This window comes from Dendrobates tinctorius, unplaced genomic scaffold (genome assembly GCF_039654945.1).
Source record: "Dendrobates tinctorius isolate UK_male_01 unplaced genomic scaffold, ASM3965494v1 ptg000001l, whole genome shotgun sequence".
Taxonomy (NCBI): domain Eukaryota; kingdom Metazoa; phylum Chordata; class Amphibia; order Anura; family Dendrobatidae; genus Dendrobates; species Dendrobates tinctorius.
In genome coordinates, this window is record NW_027361669.1 from 23,462,744 (window position 1) to 23,483,018 (window position 20,275).

At 42.4% G+C, this 20,275-nt stretch overlaps 1 protein-coding gene across 1 annotated transcript in view; it reads right to left on the reverse strand.

The window, feature by feature from the left end:
- TGFBI (transforming growth factor beta induced) overlaps positions 1-20,275 on the reverse strand; it is a 172,959-nt gene that overhangs the window by 108,864 nt on the left and 43,820 nt on the right. The window contains exon 3 of the mRNA XM_073571608.1: positions 2,044-2,108. Coding sequence (XP_073427709.1) covers positions 2,044-2,108 — 65 coding nt within the window. The remainder of the gene's footprint in view (positions 1-2,043; positions 2,109-20,275) is intronic.

The following is a 20,275-nucleotide window of genomic DNA, read 5'->3' on the forward strand; positions in this document are numbered from 1 at the left end:
CAGCTGTGACCTAAGTGACTAGAGAATAAGTGAGATTTTGAATCTCTGCACACACTTTTGGACACTGGACACTTTTGGATTGTGTGAGGCCCAATGAATATCTGAGCGCTATGTGACAGGCTCGATGGCACAGCTGTGACCTAAGTGACTAGAGAATAAGTGAGATTTTGAATCTCCGCACACACTTTTGGACACTGGACACTTTTGGATTGTGTGAGGCCCAATGAATATCTGAGCGCTATGTGACAAGCTCGATGGCACAGCTGTGACCTAAGTGACTAGAGGATAAGTGAGAGTTTGAATCTCTGCACACACTTTTGGACACTGGACACTTTTGGATTGTGTGAGGCCCAATGAATATCTGAGCGCTATGTGACAAGCTCGATGGCACAGCTGTGACCTAAGTGACTAGAGGATAAGGGAGATTGGATTGCTTTTAAAAAAGCAGTTTGCGGAGCAGTGGGTAAACAGCAATGCCAGCCTGTCAGGAAGCCTTAAAAGGCAGCCCAACAACCAACACCACTGATACACCACTATATAGCCTCCCCTTGCACTGCACACAGTGACTGGTGTGTTGTGCAGGCCAAATTGCTATCAGCAGCAGAAGCAGTTTTTTTTTCTTCTCAGCAGGACAAAAAAAAAAATTGGGATTGCTTTTAAAAAAGCAGTTTGAGGCCCAATGAATATCTGAGCGCTATGTGACTGGCTCGATGGCACAGCTGTGACCAAAGTGACTAGAGGATAAGGGAGATTGGATTGCTTTTAAAAAAGCAGTTTGCGGACCAGTGGGTAAACAGCAATGCCAGCCTGTCAGGAAGCCTTAGAAGGCAGCCCAACAACCAACACCACTGATACACCACTATATAGCCTCCCCTTGCACTGCACACACAGTGACTGGTGTGTTGTGCAGGCCAAATCGCTAGCAGCAGAAGCAGTTTTTTGGTCTTCTTCCCTGCCTAACGCTCTCCCTACAGAATCAGCAGCAACCTCTCCATATACTGAGATCGGCAGAAGTAAGATGGCGGTCGGCGTGCACGCCCTTTTATACCCCCTGTGACGCCCACCAAAGCAAGCCAATCACTTGCATGCCCTGAAAGATGGTGGTGACCCGTGCCTATGTCATCACGTTGCCCACAGTGTCCGTGGATCCTGATTGGCTGAAAAAGAGCGCAAAACAAACTTTTGAAACGCGACTTTGGCGCGTAAGTCGCCGACCTCGTGGCCGACCTCATCCTAGGGTCGGGTTTCGTTTCATGAAACCCGACTTTGCTAAAAGTCGGCGACTTTTGAATTTTTTCGACCCGTTTCGCTCAACTCTAGTAATCACACTTATGTCTGTTGTGTTCAAGCAACTTATAATCGCTTTACAGTGAGATCAGGGCTGTCATTGCATCTCACACAGGAACACTCTGCTATTGGCTACCACTGTGTACAATATAATGAAAATATAGTCTGATTTCACTGCTGAGAAATTGCAAGTGGCTCACCACTGGCATAAGTGTGATAACGACATCTTTGAGCTAATCTCTGAACAAGCAGTGTGGGAGCTTACAACAGAGCTGACCATCCTATGAAAGGAGGAGAGCTGTTTGAAAATTTTGTAATGTGGCACAGCTAAACTAAGATGCACTGACTCATTAAGGAGGTTAGATCAGGAGATCAGAGTTGTCATTATACATCTCACACACTGAGTAACCTTCTCTAAGCTATGGCGGCAGCTTGTTCTTTTTTCCTTTGAGTAATACCTGCTTATGATTGACCAACAGCATGTGGAAAGAAGTAGATGCCTCCAGTGAAAATTGTCTGATAACTTTTTTAATTGAAGAATGCCAAATATGTTCTAGACTTATTGTAGTCTATAGTTCATGCACTTTGTCTATATGGTACAAGACAAAGAACAGATGAAATTAAAGTTCATTTATCATAACATTAAGATGGTGTATTACCATTAATAGAAAGAGCTTATTTTATTACAAGGATGTTAAAAGTGAGAACAATTGGAGACAGATGCAGTATGAATGCAAGTGGTTTAAAATGATATACCTGCCGGGCAGCCTTTCTCTCCTGGTACTTTCTCATAGCCGGGGCAGCATTCATACACTATTACACTGTCAAAGAGAAATGTATGTTGTCATTATATGAACAAGATTTAGATCAAAGTGTTAGAATGTTATTTTTTGGGGATAAATATAAGAATATCTTTATCCAAAATCTGTATAAATAGAAACAAAGGCACAGACAGCATATATTAATGACTGAAATTAAAAATTAATGACTGAAATTAAAAAGATCCACAAAAAACTTTCATTTTTTTATACTGAATATAAAACACAGTCATCTTGCCAGGTGACAATTAAAATGTAAGCGACCTGTTATGTATTTTTATGCTCTTAGAAAATCCCATAATTTAAAATGTCACCTTTTAACTACATTTCACAGTTAAAATAAAATATAAATAAAAAGTTGAATACTCTTAAAAATAATTTACTGATAATGTACATAGCGGCTTTCAATATTATACAGTATGTGCACTGGGTTTCCAAAGGTCTGACTTTATTTAACTGATGCTATCGTCCCTGCATGTTCGCTCTCTCTCTCCAGGTAGGGATGCCGACATATTCACCGCCATGGGCGCTTGGCAGCGTCTCCTTGTCCTGCTGCAGCTTCCTGCTCCTAGGCCCACGTGCTGATCTCCCTGCCGTGCGCTTAGTGTGAGCACGCTCCCTGCATCTTAAAGGGGTAACTCGTGCACTATGTATTTACCCCCACCCAAGTTAGTTTGAGTTTGTCTATACTAGTTAGTTGTCCCTGCTATTCCTGAACCTATTCCTGAATATAGTCTGTTAGAACCTGAACCTATTGTTGAACTCACCTACTCTGAAACTGAACCTATCCTGAACCTATTCTGTTAGAACCCGAACCTGTTGCTGAACCAGTTTAGTCTGAACTTGAACCCGTTCCTGTTACCTGTGTTATCTGAAACCGCTCTGGCAGTACCTGAACTTGAAGCCACTCTGGCGGTACCTGAACCTGTAACTGCTCCAGCGGCACCTCAACCTGTAACCGCACCGGTGGTACCTAGACCAGCACCAGTGTACATCTAGTCAAGTGTTCCAGGATCCACACTGTCTGAACCTACACCAGTGTCCATCCTGTCAAATGTTAGAGGATTCGTACTGTCTGATCCTGCACCAGTGTCCATTCTGTCAAGTGTCCCAGGATCTGCATTGTTTGAACCTGAACCAGTGTACATCCTTTCAAGTTTTCCAGGAACCTCACTGCCTGAACCTATATCACTATCTGATCCTGCCTTGCCCTCTGAATGAGTGTCTGCAATTCTGACCCTTGAGGTGAGCTGCTGCAGTACCAGGGACTGTCCTTGGAGTGATACATGGCGGTCACCTGCAACTGAAGCCTAAACCCACCATCAGGAGCTCTAGCGAAAACCAGGAGGTCACTTAGCCACACCCCTCCACAGGTAAACCCAGACCATGGCAGAGTGGATCTATGATCCACATGCGTGATATTTTGTACAGGCCAAGGAAGCCACTGTTCCTACGCCCTCAGAGTTGTACCAAGATATGATCCATCAGCGATATCAGTAGGAAAAAATGCCTTGATGACATCTTCTTCGTCCACTCCAGCCCAGGTTGCAGCTACTGCATCCGTGTCTACCCAGCCTGCAACTTATGTACTTTAAGCTAATCGTCATCTGTCTGCTTCTCCACATTTTGATGCACACTGCACTATGAAATTTTGTCCCTTCAGTTTCCCTCTGATCAAGCTAATGTGGGATTCCTGAAGTCCCAACTGGAAGTAAAGGCCCTAGCATAGCTCAACCCCTTGTGGGAGAGATGGAACCCTGTGAACTCAGATTTGCAGGCCTTCTAGGTGGTCTTCTGAAAGGTCTTCCATGAGCCTGATTATGTATCCTCTGCTGCATCTTACCTTCCCAGACTGCGTGAGGGAAATCTGCCTGAAGGCCAGTATGCCATTCTGTTGCGCACTCTGTCTTCTAAAATTGGCTTGAATGCCAAGGCTCTGGTAGCCGTCTTTTGGGAGGGATTGTCAGAAAGGATTAAGGACGACCTGGCTGGTCAAAACATCCTTGCTACCACCCTAGACAATCTGATTTTCCGAGTCAACCTCAGTTCCAGGAACAGTCGAAAGAGGTGAAGCATAAGAGGAAATCATCGCAACTGGCTCGGTTCTTCCAGAGACTGCTCGTTCTCCAGCCTTTTGAGACAGCTGTCTTCTCTGAATCTATGCAAGTCAACTATGTGAAACTGGCTGAGCAGCAGCAGGAATGCCGAAATGCCAAAGAATTGTGCTGCTACTCATCAGTTCTTGTCCTGAGAAATCGGAGAATCTCCAAAGCCTAGGGACTGGAGGAGAGGCTATGCTGGGCGTGAGTAATACCTATCTACTGTTGACTCTAAATGTTTTTGTGCCCTATAGAAGCACGTGGTTCGTTGAGACGTCCAAACATTGACTCTGGTTTGGCGGGAAATTTCTTACAGCAAGCTGTGGTGGATCGATATCAAATTCCCGTCCCACACCTCAAGAGTCCCTTGATGGTTTCCTCCATGAAGGGAAAAGCCTAAGTCATTTGAGTTGTTGATAAGCAGCTGAAGATTCTGGTTGGAATGCTGCATATGGAGAAGATCTCTTTTTATGTGCTGCTTGGTCTGTTGCACCCACTAATCCTGGGTCTTCTATGGATGTGTACTCATAAGCCTTTACTAGACTGGAGATTCAGTGAGGTGCTTGGTTGGGAACAGTCCTGTCACGAGAGATGACTGCTCTTTGTATGTCCAGTTCTCCAACAAGTCTGCCTGTCAAGTGTTCCAGGAACCGCACTGTCTGAACCTGCATCAGAATCTGGTTCTACCTTGGACTCCGAGTCCATGTCTGTTATCCTGACCTTTGGGGTCATCTGCTGCAGAACCAGGGACTGCCTTTGGAGTTAAAAATGCAGCTTTTGCATAAAACCCACAAAAAATAAAAATATTTTTGTGACTGTTTAGATGGTGGACATCACTAGAACAGACTCCAAACAGAGTCCAATATTCTACCTGCCTCATTATAGTAAGTGGTTCAAATGGGGGGGGGTTCCACTGAATCACATTTTTGTGGAATCTAAATGGAAACCCCTATGTAAATGCTCAGTGTAGAGCACAAGAATGTGATCTTAGTCATATAATGAAAGCTATAAAAATTATGGGTAGAACAAAGGTTCTGGAAAAGCAATATATCACCCACACCATCAAATAGAATCCAGGGAAATCTATGTTGCAAAATCCAAATGCCCCTCTTTCTGTCCCCTACAGTGTGCCTAAACTGCAATAAATTATCACAAGTTTGGCACTACTCTAAAGGGGAGAGCCTAGCTAACAATATAAGGGTGCGTGTCTCCAGAAGCACCAGCTGTGCACAATGGAAACCTTCAAAAAGAACCTGAAGACCTACCTCTTCCGACAAGCCTACAACCTGCAGTAACCACCGATCCACCAAACCGCTGCACAATCAGCTCTACCCTCACATATTGTATCCTCACTCATCCCTTGTAGATTGTGAGCCCTCGTAGGCAAGGTCCTCTCTCCTCCTGTACCAGTCGTGACTTTATTGTTTAAGATTGCTGTACTTGTATTTACTATGTATACCCCTCATCACATGTAAAGCGCCATGGAAGAAATGGCGCTATAATAATAAATAATAATAATGTATTGGCACTAAACAGGCATATTCGGAATACTCCAGAAAAAAGCATGGCGTGGATGTTACAAAGTGAAACATCTGTGAGGCCAAAATAGCCACTGCAGCTGAAGATTAATTAATTGAGAAGTGCAATGGGGTCTAAAATGGAATCACATTTGGGGGTTTCTGCTGTTTTGGCATCTTTGGGTCTCCACAAATTTCAACCGAAAACTATTTCAGCAAAATCTGTGCTCCAAAAGCCCTCCTTCTTATGAATCCCTGCTGTGTGGCTAAACATTAGTTTTTGATGACAGCTTCTCCACCATGACAGAAGATCAGCTCTCCACCCTTCTGTCAAGATCACATCTCACCACTTGCAAGCTTGACCCGCTCCCGTCCCTCCTCATTCCTGACCTCGCCAGTCTTCATCCCAACCCTAACACATCTCTTCAACATTTCACTTAGAAATGGTGTCTTCCCCTCATCCTTCAAACATGCCTCAATCACACCCATCCTCAAAAAGCCCTCCTTCGACTCATCTTCTGTGTTTAGCTATCGCCTGATATCACTTCTCCCTTATGCCTCAAAACTACTGGAACAACACATCCATCTTGAATTGTCCTCCCATCTCTCCTCCTGCTCCCCCTTTGACCGATTACAATCTGGCTTCCAACCACATCACTCAACTGAAACCACCCTAACTAAAGTCACCTAATGACCTACTAACTGCCAAGAACAAGCAACACTACTCTGTCCTCCTCCTCCTGGACCTGTCTTCTGCCTTTGACACTGTAGACCATTCCCTCTTGTTACAGATTCTCTCGTCTCTTGCATCACAGATTTGGCCCTATCCTGGATCTCGTCATTTCTAACAGACCGAACATTCAGGCTATGTGTACAAGTTGCGGATTTTTAGCGTTTTTGCCACGTTTTTTTGCCGCGTAAACGCTAAAAATCTGCAACTCATTAAATTAAATGGCATTCTGCACATGATGTGCTAATTCTGCGTATTTTCCCGTGGCGGAAAATACACAGCATGCTCATTCTTTTTGAGGAATCGCGGGGATTTCGCACACATAGGAATGCATTGATCTGCTTACTTTCCACATGTAGCTATACCCACCATGCGCAAAGTAAGCGGATCGTGTGCGGATGGTACCCAGGGTCTGGAAGAGAGGAGACTCTCCTCCAGGCCCTGGATACCACATTCCTGTTAAAAAAGAATTAAATTAAAAAAATTGTGATATTCTCATCTTCCGGCATCCCCCCGCTGCGTTCTCAGGCCTTAGCGATGCTCCCGGCAAGTCCTGTTCCCAGTGATGCCTTGCGACAATGACCTGTGATGACTTAGCTGTCTCGCATGATGCTACGTCATCTGGGATCACTGTCACAAGGCATCAGTGGGAACGGGATTTGCCAGGATCATCGCTGAGGCCTGGGAACGCTGCGAGGGATGCCGGAAGGTGAGAATATCACGATTTTTTAAATTATTTTTAAAATATATTTTACTACTGATGCTGCATAGGCAGCCTCAATAGTAAAAAGTTGCTCACACTTGACAAACACTATGTTTGACAAATGTGACCAACCTGTCAATCAGTTTTCCAAGCAATGCTACAGATCGCTTGGAAAACGCTAGCATTCTGCAAGCTAAATACGCTTGCAAAATGCTAGTTTTTTGCGGGAATGCCGCATGCAGATTTCCCGCGAATTTCCCATGGCAGGGAGTTGCGGAATTGCCGCAGAAATTTCCGCGGCAATTCCGCACGTGTGCACATAGCCTTAGTATCTCCCTCTCCCACACCGCCTCTGCACCTCGCCCCCTGTCTGTCGGTATTCCCCAAGGCTCAGTTCCAGGACCCCTACTCTTCTCCATCTACACCTTCAGGCTGGGACAGCTCATAGAATCACACGGCTTGCAGTATCATCTCTACACCGATGACACGCAGATCTACTTATCTGGACCCGACATCACCTCCTTACTGACCAAAATCCCACAATGTCTGTCCCCTATTTCATCTTTCTTTTCTTCTCGCTTTCTAAAACTGAACATGGACAAAACAGAATTCATCATCTTTCCCACATCTCACTCTACCCCTCCACCAGACCTATCCATCAACGTCAATTTCTGCTCACTTTCCCCAGTCCTGCACGCTCGGTGCCTCGAGGTGATCCTCGACTCTACCCCCTCATTCAAGACACATATCCAAGCCCTTGCCTCCTCCTGCCGACTCCAACTCAAAAATATTTCCCTGATCCATACATTCCTTGACCAAGAAACTACGAAAACGCTCGGGCAGGCCCTCATCATCTCCCGCCTCGACTAATGCAACCTCCTACTCTCTGGCCTACCCTCTAGCACCACTCCAATCTATCCTAAACTCTGCTGCCTGACTAATCCACCTTTCTCCCCATTATTCCCCAGTCTCTCCTCTCTGCCAAGCCTTTCACTGGCTTCCTATTGTCCAGAGGCTCCAGTTCAAAACCCTAACTATGACATACAAAGCCATCCACAACCTGTCTCCTCCATCCATCTGTGACATAGTCTCCCGGTATTTACTTATACGCAATCTTCAATCCTCTCAAGATCTCCTTCTCTACTCCCCTCTTATCTCTTCTTCCCACAACCGCATACAAGATTTTGCCCGTGCTTCCCCCATACTTTGGAACTCTCAAACACATCAGACTTTCGCCTACCATGGAAATCTTCAAAAGGAACCTAAAGCCTACAACCTGCAGTGATTATCAGTCTACTGAATCACCGTACGGCCAGCTCTACTCTCTCCTAGTGTATCCTCACCCATCCCCTGTAGACTGTGAGCCTTCGCTGGCAGGGTCCTCTCTCCTTTTGTACTTGTGTGTGCCTTGTATTGCTCATGTTGTTTATTGTGCATGTCTTTGCATGCCCCTTTTTCACATGTAAAGCACCATTGAATAAATGGCGCTATAAAAATGAATAATAATAATATGAGACATCGTCACATTTGGGTGAAATTGTGCAACAAATTGTTGGTCCAGTTACATCTATTAATCCTTGTGTGCAGAAATTGTGTAAAAAATTAAATGGTCTATTTTCTCCTATTACCGCTTGTGACAATTACAAATTTGTGGCTAAGACCATTTTGCTAGAAAAAAAAAATCATTTTTCATTATCGCACCCAATAATTATAGAGTTTCAAGCACCTGGTGATTCAAAACACTCAGCACAACCCTAGATGAGATAATCGTGAGGTTTAGTTTCCAAAATAGTGTCTCTTGTGAGAGTTTCTGCTGTTTTGGTACTTCAGGGGCTCTGCAAATTAGATATGGTAACTGCAATCTATTCCAGACAAATTTGCATACTAAACACCAAATAGCGCTTCTTCCCTTCGGAGCCCGGACGTGTGCCTAAACAGCAGTTTTTACTATAAATGGTATATTGACATTTTGAGAAGAAATTTAAATAATATATTTTCTCCTATTACCCCTTGTGAAAATGAAAAACTTACAACTAAAGCAATATTTTATTAAAAAAAAAAAAAATCGGGGGTATACATCACCAAAAATCCCGTAGATTTATTCCAAACTAATTATTCTCCCCTATTGAAGAAAGTGGAAACATTGATGAAATTTTATGATCTACCTACACTCTCTTGGTTGGGACGTTCTAACATATTCAAAGCATATATAATGCCGGTAATTTTATATATATTATATACTATGAATATGATTCCCATAAATGTACCCCAAACTTTTTTGAAAATCTTACTTTTAATATCTAGATTCATATGGAAAAAGAAAAGAGCGAAATTGCCTTTCAAATTCCTTTCATACCCGATTTCCTCAGGAGTTTTGTGAGTCCCTGATTCTTACAGTTAGGTCCATATATATTTGGACAGAGACAACATTTTTCTAATTTTGGTTCTAGACATTGCCACAATGAATTTTAAACAAAACAATTCAGATGCAGTTGAAGTTCAGACTTTCAGCTTTCATTTGAGGGTATCCACATTAAAATTGGATGAATGTCTTAAGAGTTTCAGCTCCTTAACATGTGCCACCCTGTTTTTAAAGGGACCAAAACTAATTGGACAATTGATTCCAAGGCTATTTCATGGAGAGATGTGGGCAATCCCTTCGTTATGACATTCTCAATTAAGCAGATAAAAGGCTTGGAGTTGATTTGAGGTGTGGTGCTTGCACTTGGAAGGTTTTGCTGTGAAGGAAACATGCGGTCAAAGGAGCTCTCCATGCAGGTGAAACAAGCCATCCTTAAGCTGCAAAAACAGAAAAAACCCATCCGAGAAATTGCTACAACATTAGGAGTGGCAAAATCTACAGTTTGGTACATCCTGAGAAAGAAAGCGCTGGTGAACTCATCAATGCAAAAAGACCTGGGCGCCCACGGAAGACAACAGTGGTGGATGATCGCAGAATAGTCTCCATGGTGAAGAGAAACCCCTTCACAACAGCCAACCAAGTGAACAACACTCTCCAGGAGGTAGGCGTATCAATATCCAAATCTACCATAAAGAGAAGACTTCATGAAAGTAAATACAGAGGGTTCACTGCACAGTGCAAGCCACTCATAAGCATCAAGAATAAAAAGGCTAGACTGGACTTTGCTAAAAAACATCTAAAAAGCCAGCACAGTTCTGGAAGAACATTCTTTGGACAGATGAATCCAAGACCAACCTCTACCAGAATGATGGAAAGAGAAAAGTATGGCGAAGGCGTGGTACAGCTCATGATCCAAAGCATAACACATCATCTGTAAAACACGGCGGAGGCAGTGTGATGGCTTGGGCATGCATGGCTGCCAGTGGCACTGGGTCACTAGTGTTTATTGATGATGTGACACAGGACAGAAGCAGCCGAATGAATTCTGAGGTATTCAGAGCCATACTGTGTGCTCAGATCCAGCCAAATGCAGCCAAACTGATTGGTCGTCATTTCATACTACAGATGGACAATGACCCAAAACATAAAGCCAAAGCAACCCAGGAGTTTATTAAAGCAAAGAAGTGGAATATTCTTGAATGGCCAAGTCAGTCACCTGATCTCAACCCAATTGAGCATGCATTTCACTTGTTAAAGACTAAACTTCAGACAGAAAGTCCCACAAACAAACAGCAACTGAAAGCCACTGCAGTGAAGGCCTGACAGAGCATCAAAAAGGAGGAAGCACAGCTTCTGGTGCTGTCCATGAGTTCAAGACTTCAGGCAGTCATTGCCAACAAAGGGTTTTCAACCAAGTACTAGAAATGAACATTTTATTTACAATTATTTAATCTGTCCAATTACTTGTGGTCCCTTTAAAAACAGGGTGGCACATGTTAAGGAGCTGAAACTCCTAAACCCTTCATCCAATTTTAATGTGGATACTATCAAATGAAAGTCTGGACTTCAACTGCATCTGAATTGTTTTGTTTAAAATTCGTTGTGGCAATGTCTAGAACCAATATTAGAAAAATGTTGTCTCTGTCCAAATATATATGGACCTAACTGTATATTTATTATAAAGCTATACATTTAGGCAGATGGCTAAGAATTGTTTTTGATTATGAAAGAGGAGACCAGGAGGATATTGATTTAATTTTGCTAGGGGCTAAAGGGATCTCATATCTATGGTCTCGAGGGAATCCCCCTGACACCTTTAGGTTGGATGGAATTCTCTTGGCCACTCTTCGAGTTAAATGATTAGTGTCTACTGAGCTTCCGACTGCCTCTTTCCCATCTACATTGACACCTATTGGCTTTATACCATATCTATTAGATCCTGATTTTAACGATCCGTATAACCTTTGGTTTGCATTGCCTAGGGATACATTGATCAGTTTCTATGACAACAAGATTTTGAGGAATGAGTGGCCTGACAATGCCTTGGCTCATCCCAAAAATTTTCTTCAACAGCAACATGTTAGGCGGACCCTGTGCCAATTTAGACAAAATTATCCATTTAAATCTGACTGGTCCTGGCTAGATATCATGACTAAATTACCGTCCCCGAGATTAAAACTTATTTCCCGCTTATATGCTTGCCTTAGTATCCCTCCCTCTAAGTTGAAGCCTTCTTTCATATATTCCTGGGAATCAGAACTTAAGGTTAGTTTCTCAGAAGAACAAATTGCCAAAATCTTACTGAATGCACGTGGTTTCTCTAGTGTATTCGACTTCAGAAAAATTTCTATAAAATTCAAACTAGATGGCATATGACTCCGGCCAAACTTCATCATATGGGTTTATCAGACACCAACATGTGTTGGAGATGTCATAGTCAAACTGGTCATCATACTCAGGGAATTTTGTCCAGGCGTCAATCTTAATCTTAAAAAACTAAAACTTATTGATACTGATCTACAGGCTACCGAAGCTCTACTATCTTGCCCATCCAAAAATTTTAAACCATTGAAACACAGCTTCTCCCATTACTGGTTAGTGCAGCGAAACATTTAATAGCTACACATTGGAGAGACGAAACTCCTCCCACCCTAGGAGAATGGACCTCTAAGGTAAATCAAATTTCCCAACTTGAAGAACTCACCAGTTGGGAAACACAACCCATGAAATCTATAACAAAATATGGTCTTCATGGAAAAAACTTCAAGAGGTAACTCCAATGTAGGGGTCTTACTCACACGGTTAGGTTTAATATATGGGTGATCTCCCTCGCTCGGATATGACCCTCACTCAACGTGATTTCACAGGTGTCGCTAGCTCCCCCATTTTGCCTTCCGACGATTTGTAAACATGGTTCTTGGCTATGATGTGTGTACCTAACTTTGTTTTTTGTTACACCCAGTTAATATTTTTTCCTCCCCTCTTTTTCCTACCTCATTCACCCTTCTACCCTTCCCTTTCCCAAATTACTCTCCCCCGGTTCCTACATCTCCTTTCCTAAACTATATCCTACATGTCGGATTATCATAAGATGTTATGTACTTTGATTATACCCCAGACATGTTTGTATCTTTTCTATGATATACCTAAAATAAAGAATTTAAAAAAACATTAAAAAACATTAAAAAAAAGACATTTTTTCATTCAACTTTGCCTTAATTCCTGGGTAGCACCTGAAGGGTTAACAAGTTTCCTAACAGCAATTTAGAATAATTTAAGTGGTACAGTTTTTTTTAAATGCTATCACTACTAGGGTTATTTTTTTATATAGGCCCCTCAAAGACCCTTCAATACCGATTAGGACCATAAAAAATTGGATGTGTAAATTTCCTAGAAAAAAAATGGAAAATTGCTGCAAAACTTTTTAACAAAAAAAAAGGATATTTAGAATATGATTCAGACATAAAGTAGACTTATGGGAAATGTTATTTATTAGCTATTTTGCGTGGTATGGCTATCTAGTTTAAGGATATAAGCATTGAAAGATTAAAAATTGCTAGTTTTTCAAAATTTTCATCATATTTCAGATAATTTTATAAAAAGACAAAAAACATATTGATCTAAATTTACCACTAACATAAAGTACAATGTGTCATAAAAAAATACAAATTCCAGAGTTATTTTCACATAATGTCACATTGGTAAGATTTGAAGAAATGGGGTTTGGTCATTAAGCTCAAAAATGGTTCTGTCACTAAGGGGTTAAGGCAGACTAGAAGAGTAACTACCATGTGTGATTATCGAAGATGAGATATGATGTACATGAAAACTATACATTTCTCACTGTATGTCTAGGAAAACTTTGTAAGTGATTTATATTGCTGTATACATTTGTGAGGAGTATCTAAAATCGATATTTTGCCCTGCACAATTTATTTTTCTTTTTTATCTTAGTATTTATTCTAACTAGCTGTCAGAAATGTAGCAGACGTTTGCTGGCAGATGAAGAATAGCTGGAAGAGATGTGCCTTAGGATTCCATTACGTATTACTCAGTGGCCTGCTGCGTACATAAACATTTCATTGCTTAGAAGAGATCTCACTTCTTGAGATGTGTTTAATGGCAACATTCAGCTCTCTGTTGTGAAAGCAAGACAAATGACTAGCTTTGCAACACACGCCAACAGGCTCTGCTTTATTTAATCCTAGTCTGTTTAAATCTTTTGGGTGAAATTGTAATTCTATGTCATGCACATAAATAGTTACAGATGACAGCGCAGGGGAAGTTTAATGCATGCATAACCGTATGACTTCTGGCATGAAGCTGACATTTTTGGCATATTACTTGCTATGGGGTTTCAAACCTTTGACCTAAGAGGCTCCAACAGTAGGTCCCTCCTGCAGAGATTAAGATGCTCTAAAGATGCTACTTTGGATTAGTTCATTGCCTTCATAATGTAACCCTTTTACTAGAATTTTTGTGGCTGAAATCTACATAATTCTCTGCCAGAATCCACTAAGGCTTGGTTCATGTGTTCAGTTGTCAATAGTGATGAGCGAGTATACTCGTTGCTCAGGTTTTCCCGGGCATGCTCGGGTGACCTTCGAGTATTTTGGCGTGCTCGGAGATTTAGTTTCTGTTGACGCAGCTGCATGATTTGCGGTTGCTGGACAGGCTGAATACATGTGAGGAATGCCTGTTTGTTATGGAATTCCCACATGTATTCAGCCTGTCTACAAGTCGCAAATCATGCAGCTGCGTCAACAGAAACTAAATCTCCGCGCACGCCAAAATACTCGGAGGACACCTGAGCATACTCGGGAAAACCCGAGCAACGAGTATACTCGCTCATCACTAGTTGTTATGCATTTGTTGCAGTATTAAGAAAATCTGCCTTCGATACAAACATCACACACGCATATTCAATTTTGCTTCTGTTATTGCTCCATTTTTCTTAGAGGTGTCTTTGAATATTTCTAGTGTTCAGGGTATGCGCAGTGCTTACAAAACTGATTCATTAACAGATGAAATAACAAAGGAAATGATTAGTGATGAGCGAGTAAGCTCGTTGCTCAGGTTTCCCCGAGAGTGCTCGGGTGGTCTCCAAGTATTTGGAAATGCTCAGAGATTTAGTTTCTGTGGCTGTAGCTGCATTATTTGCGACTACTTGATAGCCTGAATACATGTGAGGATTGCCTGTTAAAGAATTCCCACATGTATTCAGGCTGCAAATCATGCAGCTGTGGCAACAGAAACTAAATCTCTGAGCACTTCCAAATACTTGGAGACCACCCAAGCATGCTCGGGAAAACCCGAGCAACCAGCATACTCGCTAATCACTAGAAATGATCAGTTACTAATGAAACTGGCCCTCATTTTCCAGAAACATTTGTGTATCTGCTGTGCACAACATAGTGACTTATCCCTATTTAAGTGAGTCCAACTCAGTTGCAATACAAGTTAAAGCCATGGTAATGCCCTGAGCAGCACTGTTTCTGGAAAAAAACTGAGATTCTGATTCATTAAGACATTAAGACTGGCGTTATGAACGGGGCCGCTGGAATAAGATATGTCTAATTCATTAAGACAAGCACTCCAATTAAAGAGTTACTTTTAAGTTGTCTCCTGAATAGAACACAGCTTTCCAATCTCTTTTACTTCTGGGTTTCTGTTGTGGCAGGCAGGCACTATTCCTTGTGTAACAGTTCTAGTAAGTAGTAGAACTGTAAAGCTCAGCCCAAGTTCCACTGTAAGACATTCAGTTATCAGTGGTTTGTTCTGAGTTTACATTGCAATCACCAAATATACTCAGAGATAACAGGACATTTGGACAAGTACACAGCAGTGAGAGCCATGATTAGGAGACCTGCTTTGAGTGCAGTGATTTTTCAAGATTTTTCACAGCAGCTTGTCAGGGGCTGAGAGGGAGGGGGGAGGTAAGCAGATAATGGCTGTATAGAAATAAATGGGCTGGTATGTTATGAGCTAACACCTCTCCTGGAATTACATTACTTTGCACACTCAGCCTGGCAAGCTACTAGTGGCCAAGTTCCATGCAAAGTAGCTGTACACTATGAAAGATATAAGCTCTCAATGCATAAGAATGACAGCAAAAAGAATAAGCAAGTCAAATCAAATGTGTTACTTTTATGTTGTTTAACAAAATCAATTTAATAACATACACATTTAATGAATTAAGTACAACATACACGTGCCGTCTGCCTCCGTAAGAAATGTACTCCTGTCAGTCAGTAAGTATATTTCCAGAATAAATTACACTGCTTAAATGGCATAACTTTTAACTAACTTTGCCACTACCTGTCCACTCAGTGCTCTGCCTATTGGTGTAAGTTTCTGGAAATGGCATGAAAAAAACAAAAGTCGCAATTTTTTTTTGAGCAACTTCTGATTTGCACAAAAAATATTGCAAGATATGAATTGAAGATATTTTATGCTGGTATGAAAAATAAATTGATACATTTGCCCCAGAATGCTATTTACAAAATTGGAAACCCCATTAATGTAGCATGGAAAAACACACAAACATAAAATAGAAGGTAAATTTATGTCATCATGCAGTTCCTAACATGTTGTTACTCATAGCAGACCAAAAAATCCTGCTGTGTTTTACATTTTAGGGATTTATTCATACTTACAGTGTGTTTACAGCAAACTAACTTAATATTCAGTAGAATTTTGCAAACTCTGCCAGGAATGCTTCAGCAAAGCCCTCTTCTATTTCTGTGTCATCCAATGACTTCAGAATGTCAAGCAAAGTTCATCAAGGATACAGCATTTTTGTGTTTGCTGCTGTATAGTGTATTAATAGACATCACAATTACATAAGTATTATTAGTACAGATTTTAGATGAATGCCAAACTTACGAAAAGCTTGAGAGAAATATTTAGGGGACTATAGTGCAGATTCAAGGGATACTGGACGTGTTAGTATTAGTAATAGTTTTTAGGCCATTTTGCATAAGTGATTACAGGAAGTGGAGCCATTTTGGTTGCAGTATTTAAATTAATTGTGCAGAAACTGACAACTGATTTTTCTGCATGTAGTGATAACTAGAGAGGAACGAACATCGTCAGCGCCTTCCTTATTCGGCAAGCTATAGCGCTTACCGACGAAGCTGTATTGGGAACCCAGATACCTGGAGCGCTCATGATAATCAGCTGTCTGTTTGACAGCTCACCAGCGATCACATAGCGACTTACCAGCGATCCTGACACGTTGATATCGTTGTCGGGATCGCTGGTAAATCGTCATGTGTGACGGGGCCTTAAGTGTGAACTGGTGCTTAACCTAGAGTCACCAACTAAGTGAGGATTGGCATTAGGTTAGGGTCCTGGAATATGAGAAACACCTTACCCTGGCTTCCAGGTACACATAAATTGACCATTTTATGCACTAAGCTTTCTCAATTTTTCATATTTCTAATGCAGTAATGCATTCATTTTTCATATTTCATGTTTGCATGTTATGGTGCTACAGTGTGCTTCCTATTTTCTTTGAATGTATATGAGTTGGTGACTCTAGGCTAAGCACCTGTGTACACTGTGTTTGTGCTTGGATGTGATGGTCAGTTTTTTGAGGTTTATGTTTATTGACCTTCTGACTGAGCACTCCATCTCTTAGCCACAGGCATTTTTAATCACAGGAGAGCCACCACCCCTCCACAGAGATACAAATTTCAGTCTAAGGAGAGGATTTACCTAGGTTCCCTTTCAGATGAAGACTTCAGTCTTAGTGAGGATTGGCATTAGATAGGGTCCTGGAATAAGAGAAACGCTTTACTGTGGCTTCTAGGTACACATAAATTGGCCATTTTATGCGCTAAGCTTTCTCAATTTTTCATATTTCTAATGCAGTAATGCAATTCATTCTTCATATTTCATGTTTGCATGCTATGGCGCTACAGAGTGCTTCCTTTTTGTTTGAGTGGCTGTGTGACAGTGACAACACAGGCATGGAGAGCTCAACAAACAGGCTCTCCATTCATGTGTTGTGTCTGTCACACAGCCACGACACATGCAGCTGTGACGCCAAACAGCTGATCAGCCGCCAGCGATCCAGGAAGCTAGGTTACCGATGCAGCTTCTTCGGTAAGAATATAGCTTACTATGTATAGCTTGCCAAATAAGGAGGGAGCTGATGATGTTCGCTCATCTCTAGTGATAACAACATGATAGTTTTACCTTCAGCTGCTAAGAATATGCAAATATGACAACTAATGTTGATGTATTTCTTTTTGTCTTTTTTCAAATAACCACAAAAACTGCTCAAAAATATCAATAACTTAGTGAGTAAAATGTTCATGATTTGGCTACATTGGCAAATGTGTTTACTGTTGTAAAACATTTTTATCTCTTTAGTGAAAATGCACTTAATGACTTATGTAAGCTATAAGAAACCATTTTAACATACTTTTACAGATATTTTTTCCTTTCAATATCACTACAGCTTTGATGTATATTCGGGGTCAAAGTTAGAAATGAATCGAGCCAGGGTCGGACTGGCCCACTGGGGATCTGGAAGATTCTCCGGTGGGCCCAGATACTTACACCTGCTGGCATACAGGGCCGGCAGCTGCCTAGGGCCCCCCGTTGCTCCAGGGACCCCCAGCCAGTAGCGTGTCGCTATTAGCGGCACACCCCGCTGCTATGGGGCCTGTGAGTCAGGGGGCCTGCCCAGTGCAAGTGGAGCAGCAGCTGGAGACAAGAGCCTGTCCCCACTGCTGAAGAGAAATGAATATTCACGTTTCCCCATGGCCCCATGGGCACGAAGAGGAGTGAATATTCATTTCACTTTAATAGCGGACAGTGTTAGTTGCAGGCTGAGGCTAACACTGCCCGCAGCAGCAGACATACCACATGTAAAACCGTTGCAGCTGTATCAAGGCCCCACAGGTGGGCCCCTGCAGGGCGGATAACACTAAGGGCAATCGGCGAGCAGGGAGCGATCCCTGCAGCTTCGCTGCCTACAGGAGAAAATGGCAGAGGAGCAGAGCTGCAAAGATCGAATGCCATCCTGCTTCCTGTTTGACACAGCAGTGCAGCTGGATGACATCATCATTCAGCGTGGCTGTGTCAGAGAGAAAGCTGGTGGTGAAAAAAGATGCTGCCTTGATGTGCTGCAGCTGCGGGGATCGTGCGGAGAGGTCAGTGGTGCTGTGTGTCTGTCTGCGTGCCTGCATGTGTGTTTATATGTGGTGCGTATGTGGTGCGGTGCTGTGTGTGAGTGAGAGTGGGGCTGTATGTGTGAGTGTGTGTAGTGCTGTGTGTGTGAGAGTGGTGCTGTGTGTGTTTATTGGAGAGGGCAATGATGTGGGTGATGGAGAGCAGTGATGGGGGTGATGAGGAACAGGCAATGGTGGTGGTAGAAAGGACCATGGGGTGGTGAGGAAGAGACAATGATGGGGTGGTGGGAATGAAGGCAATGATGATTGTGGAGGTAAGGACAATGATGGTGGTGGTGGGGGGAGGCAATGATGAAGGTGTTGGAATGGGGAATGATGAGATTGATGAGGCGGAGGCAATGACGGAGGTGGTGGATAGGTCAATGATAGGGGTGGTGGGTGAGAAGGCAATGAAGTAGGTGGTGATAAGGACAGTGATGGAGGTGGAGGGGGGCTGCATTATACCCTATGAGGGGTGGCTGCATTATACCATATGAAGGGGGCTGCATTATACTTTATGAAGGGGCTACATTATATTCTAAGTGGGCTGCATTATATTCTGTGTGGGGGCTGCATTATTCTCTCAGGGTGCTACATTATATTCTGGGGGTTACATTATACTATATGAGGGGGACTGCATTATGTCATATGAGGGGGCTACAGTATATTCTGTGGGGTCTTCATTATTCCTTATGAGGGGGTTGCATTATATTCTGAGGGGGCTACATTATATTCTGTGGAGGGGCTGCATTATACTATATGAGGGGGACTGCATTATACCCTATGAGGGGGATATATTATATTCTATGGGGTTTGCATTATACCTTATGAGGGGGTTGCATTATATTTTATGGGGGGCTGCATTATACCATATGAGGGGGGCTGCATTATATTCAATGAGGGGAGCTGCATTGTATTCCATGAGGGGGCTACATTATATACTACTGTATGAGTGGGGCTGCATTATATTCCATCACAGAGGCTGCATTATGTTCTATGAGGGGGGATACTTTTTATTCCATGAGGGGGCTACATTATATTCTATGAGGGGGCTGTCCCAACCCCTGCTACATAATTAAGACGAGCACTACCTTATATTGTACCCTGATATTTGCATATTTTACCACACAATTGGTGGTCTTGTATTTATTTCTATGTAGCTACATAGTGGGCCCCAAGATTGATTTTCTCTGGTGGGCTCAAGGTGCTCCAGTCTGACGCTGAATTGAGCAGAAGAATTCCTTTTTTTCATAGTTTATATTCTCTTTAAAGGGTAAGCAGGTCACTCTGTATGACTGTAGACTTTTGAATCCCTCGGTCACATACATTGTGAGGATTCGCCAGTTCTTGAGCCAGATATGGCGGTGATGTATGCAATGTGCAGACTCCCGGGCAGAAGCCATCTAGTGGATGTGGCCTCACTCTATACTAGTGAACTGAACAAGGCCACACCCATTAGACAGCCTCAATCTCTCACCATACACTTGTATGGCCCAAGGCCACACCACCAGACAGCCGCAATCTCTTGCCATACACTTGTATGGAGTATGGCCATGCCCACTAGACAGCCACAATCT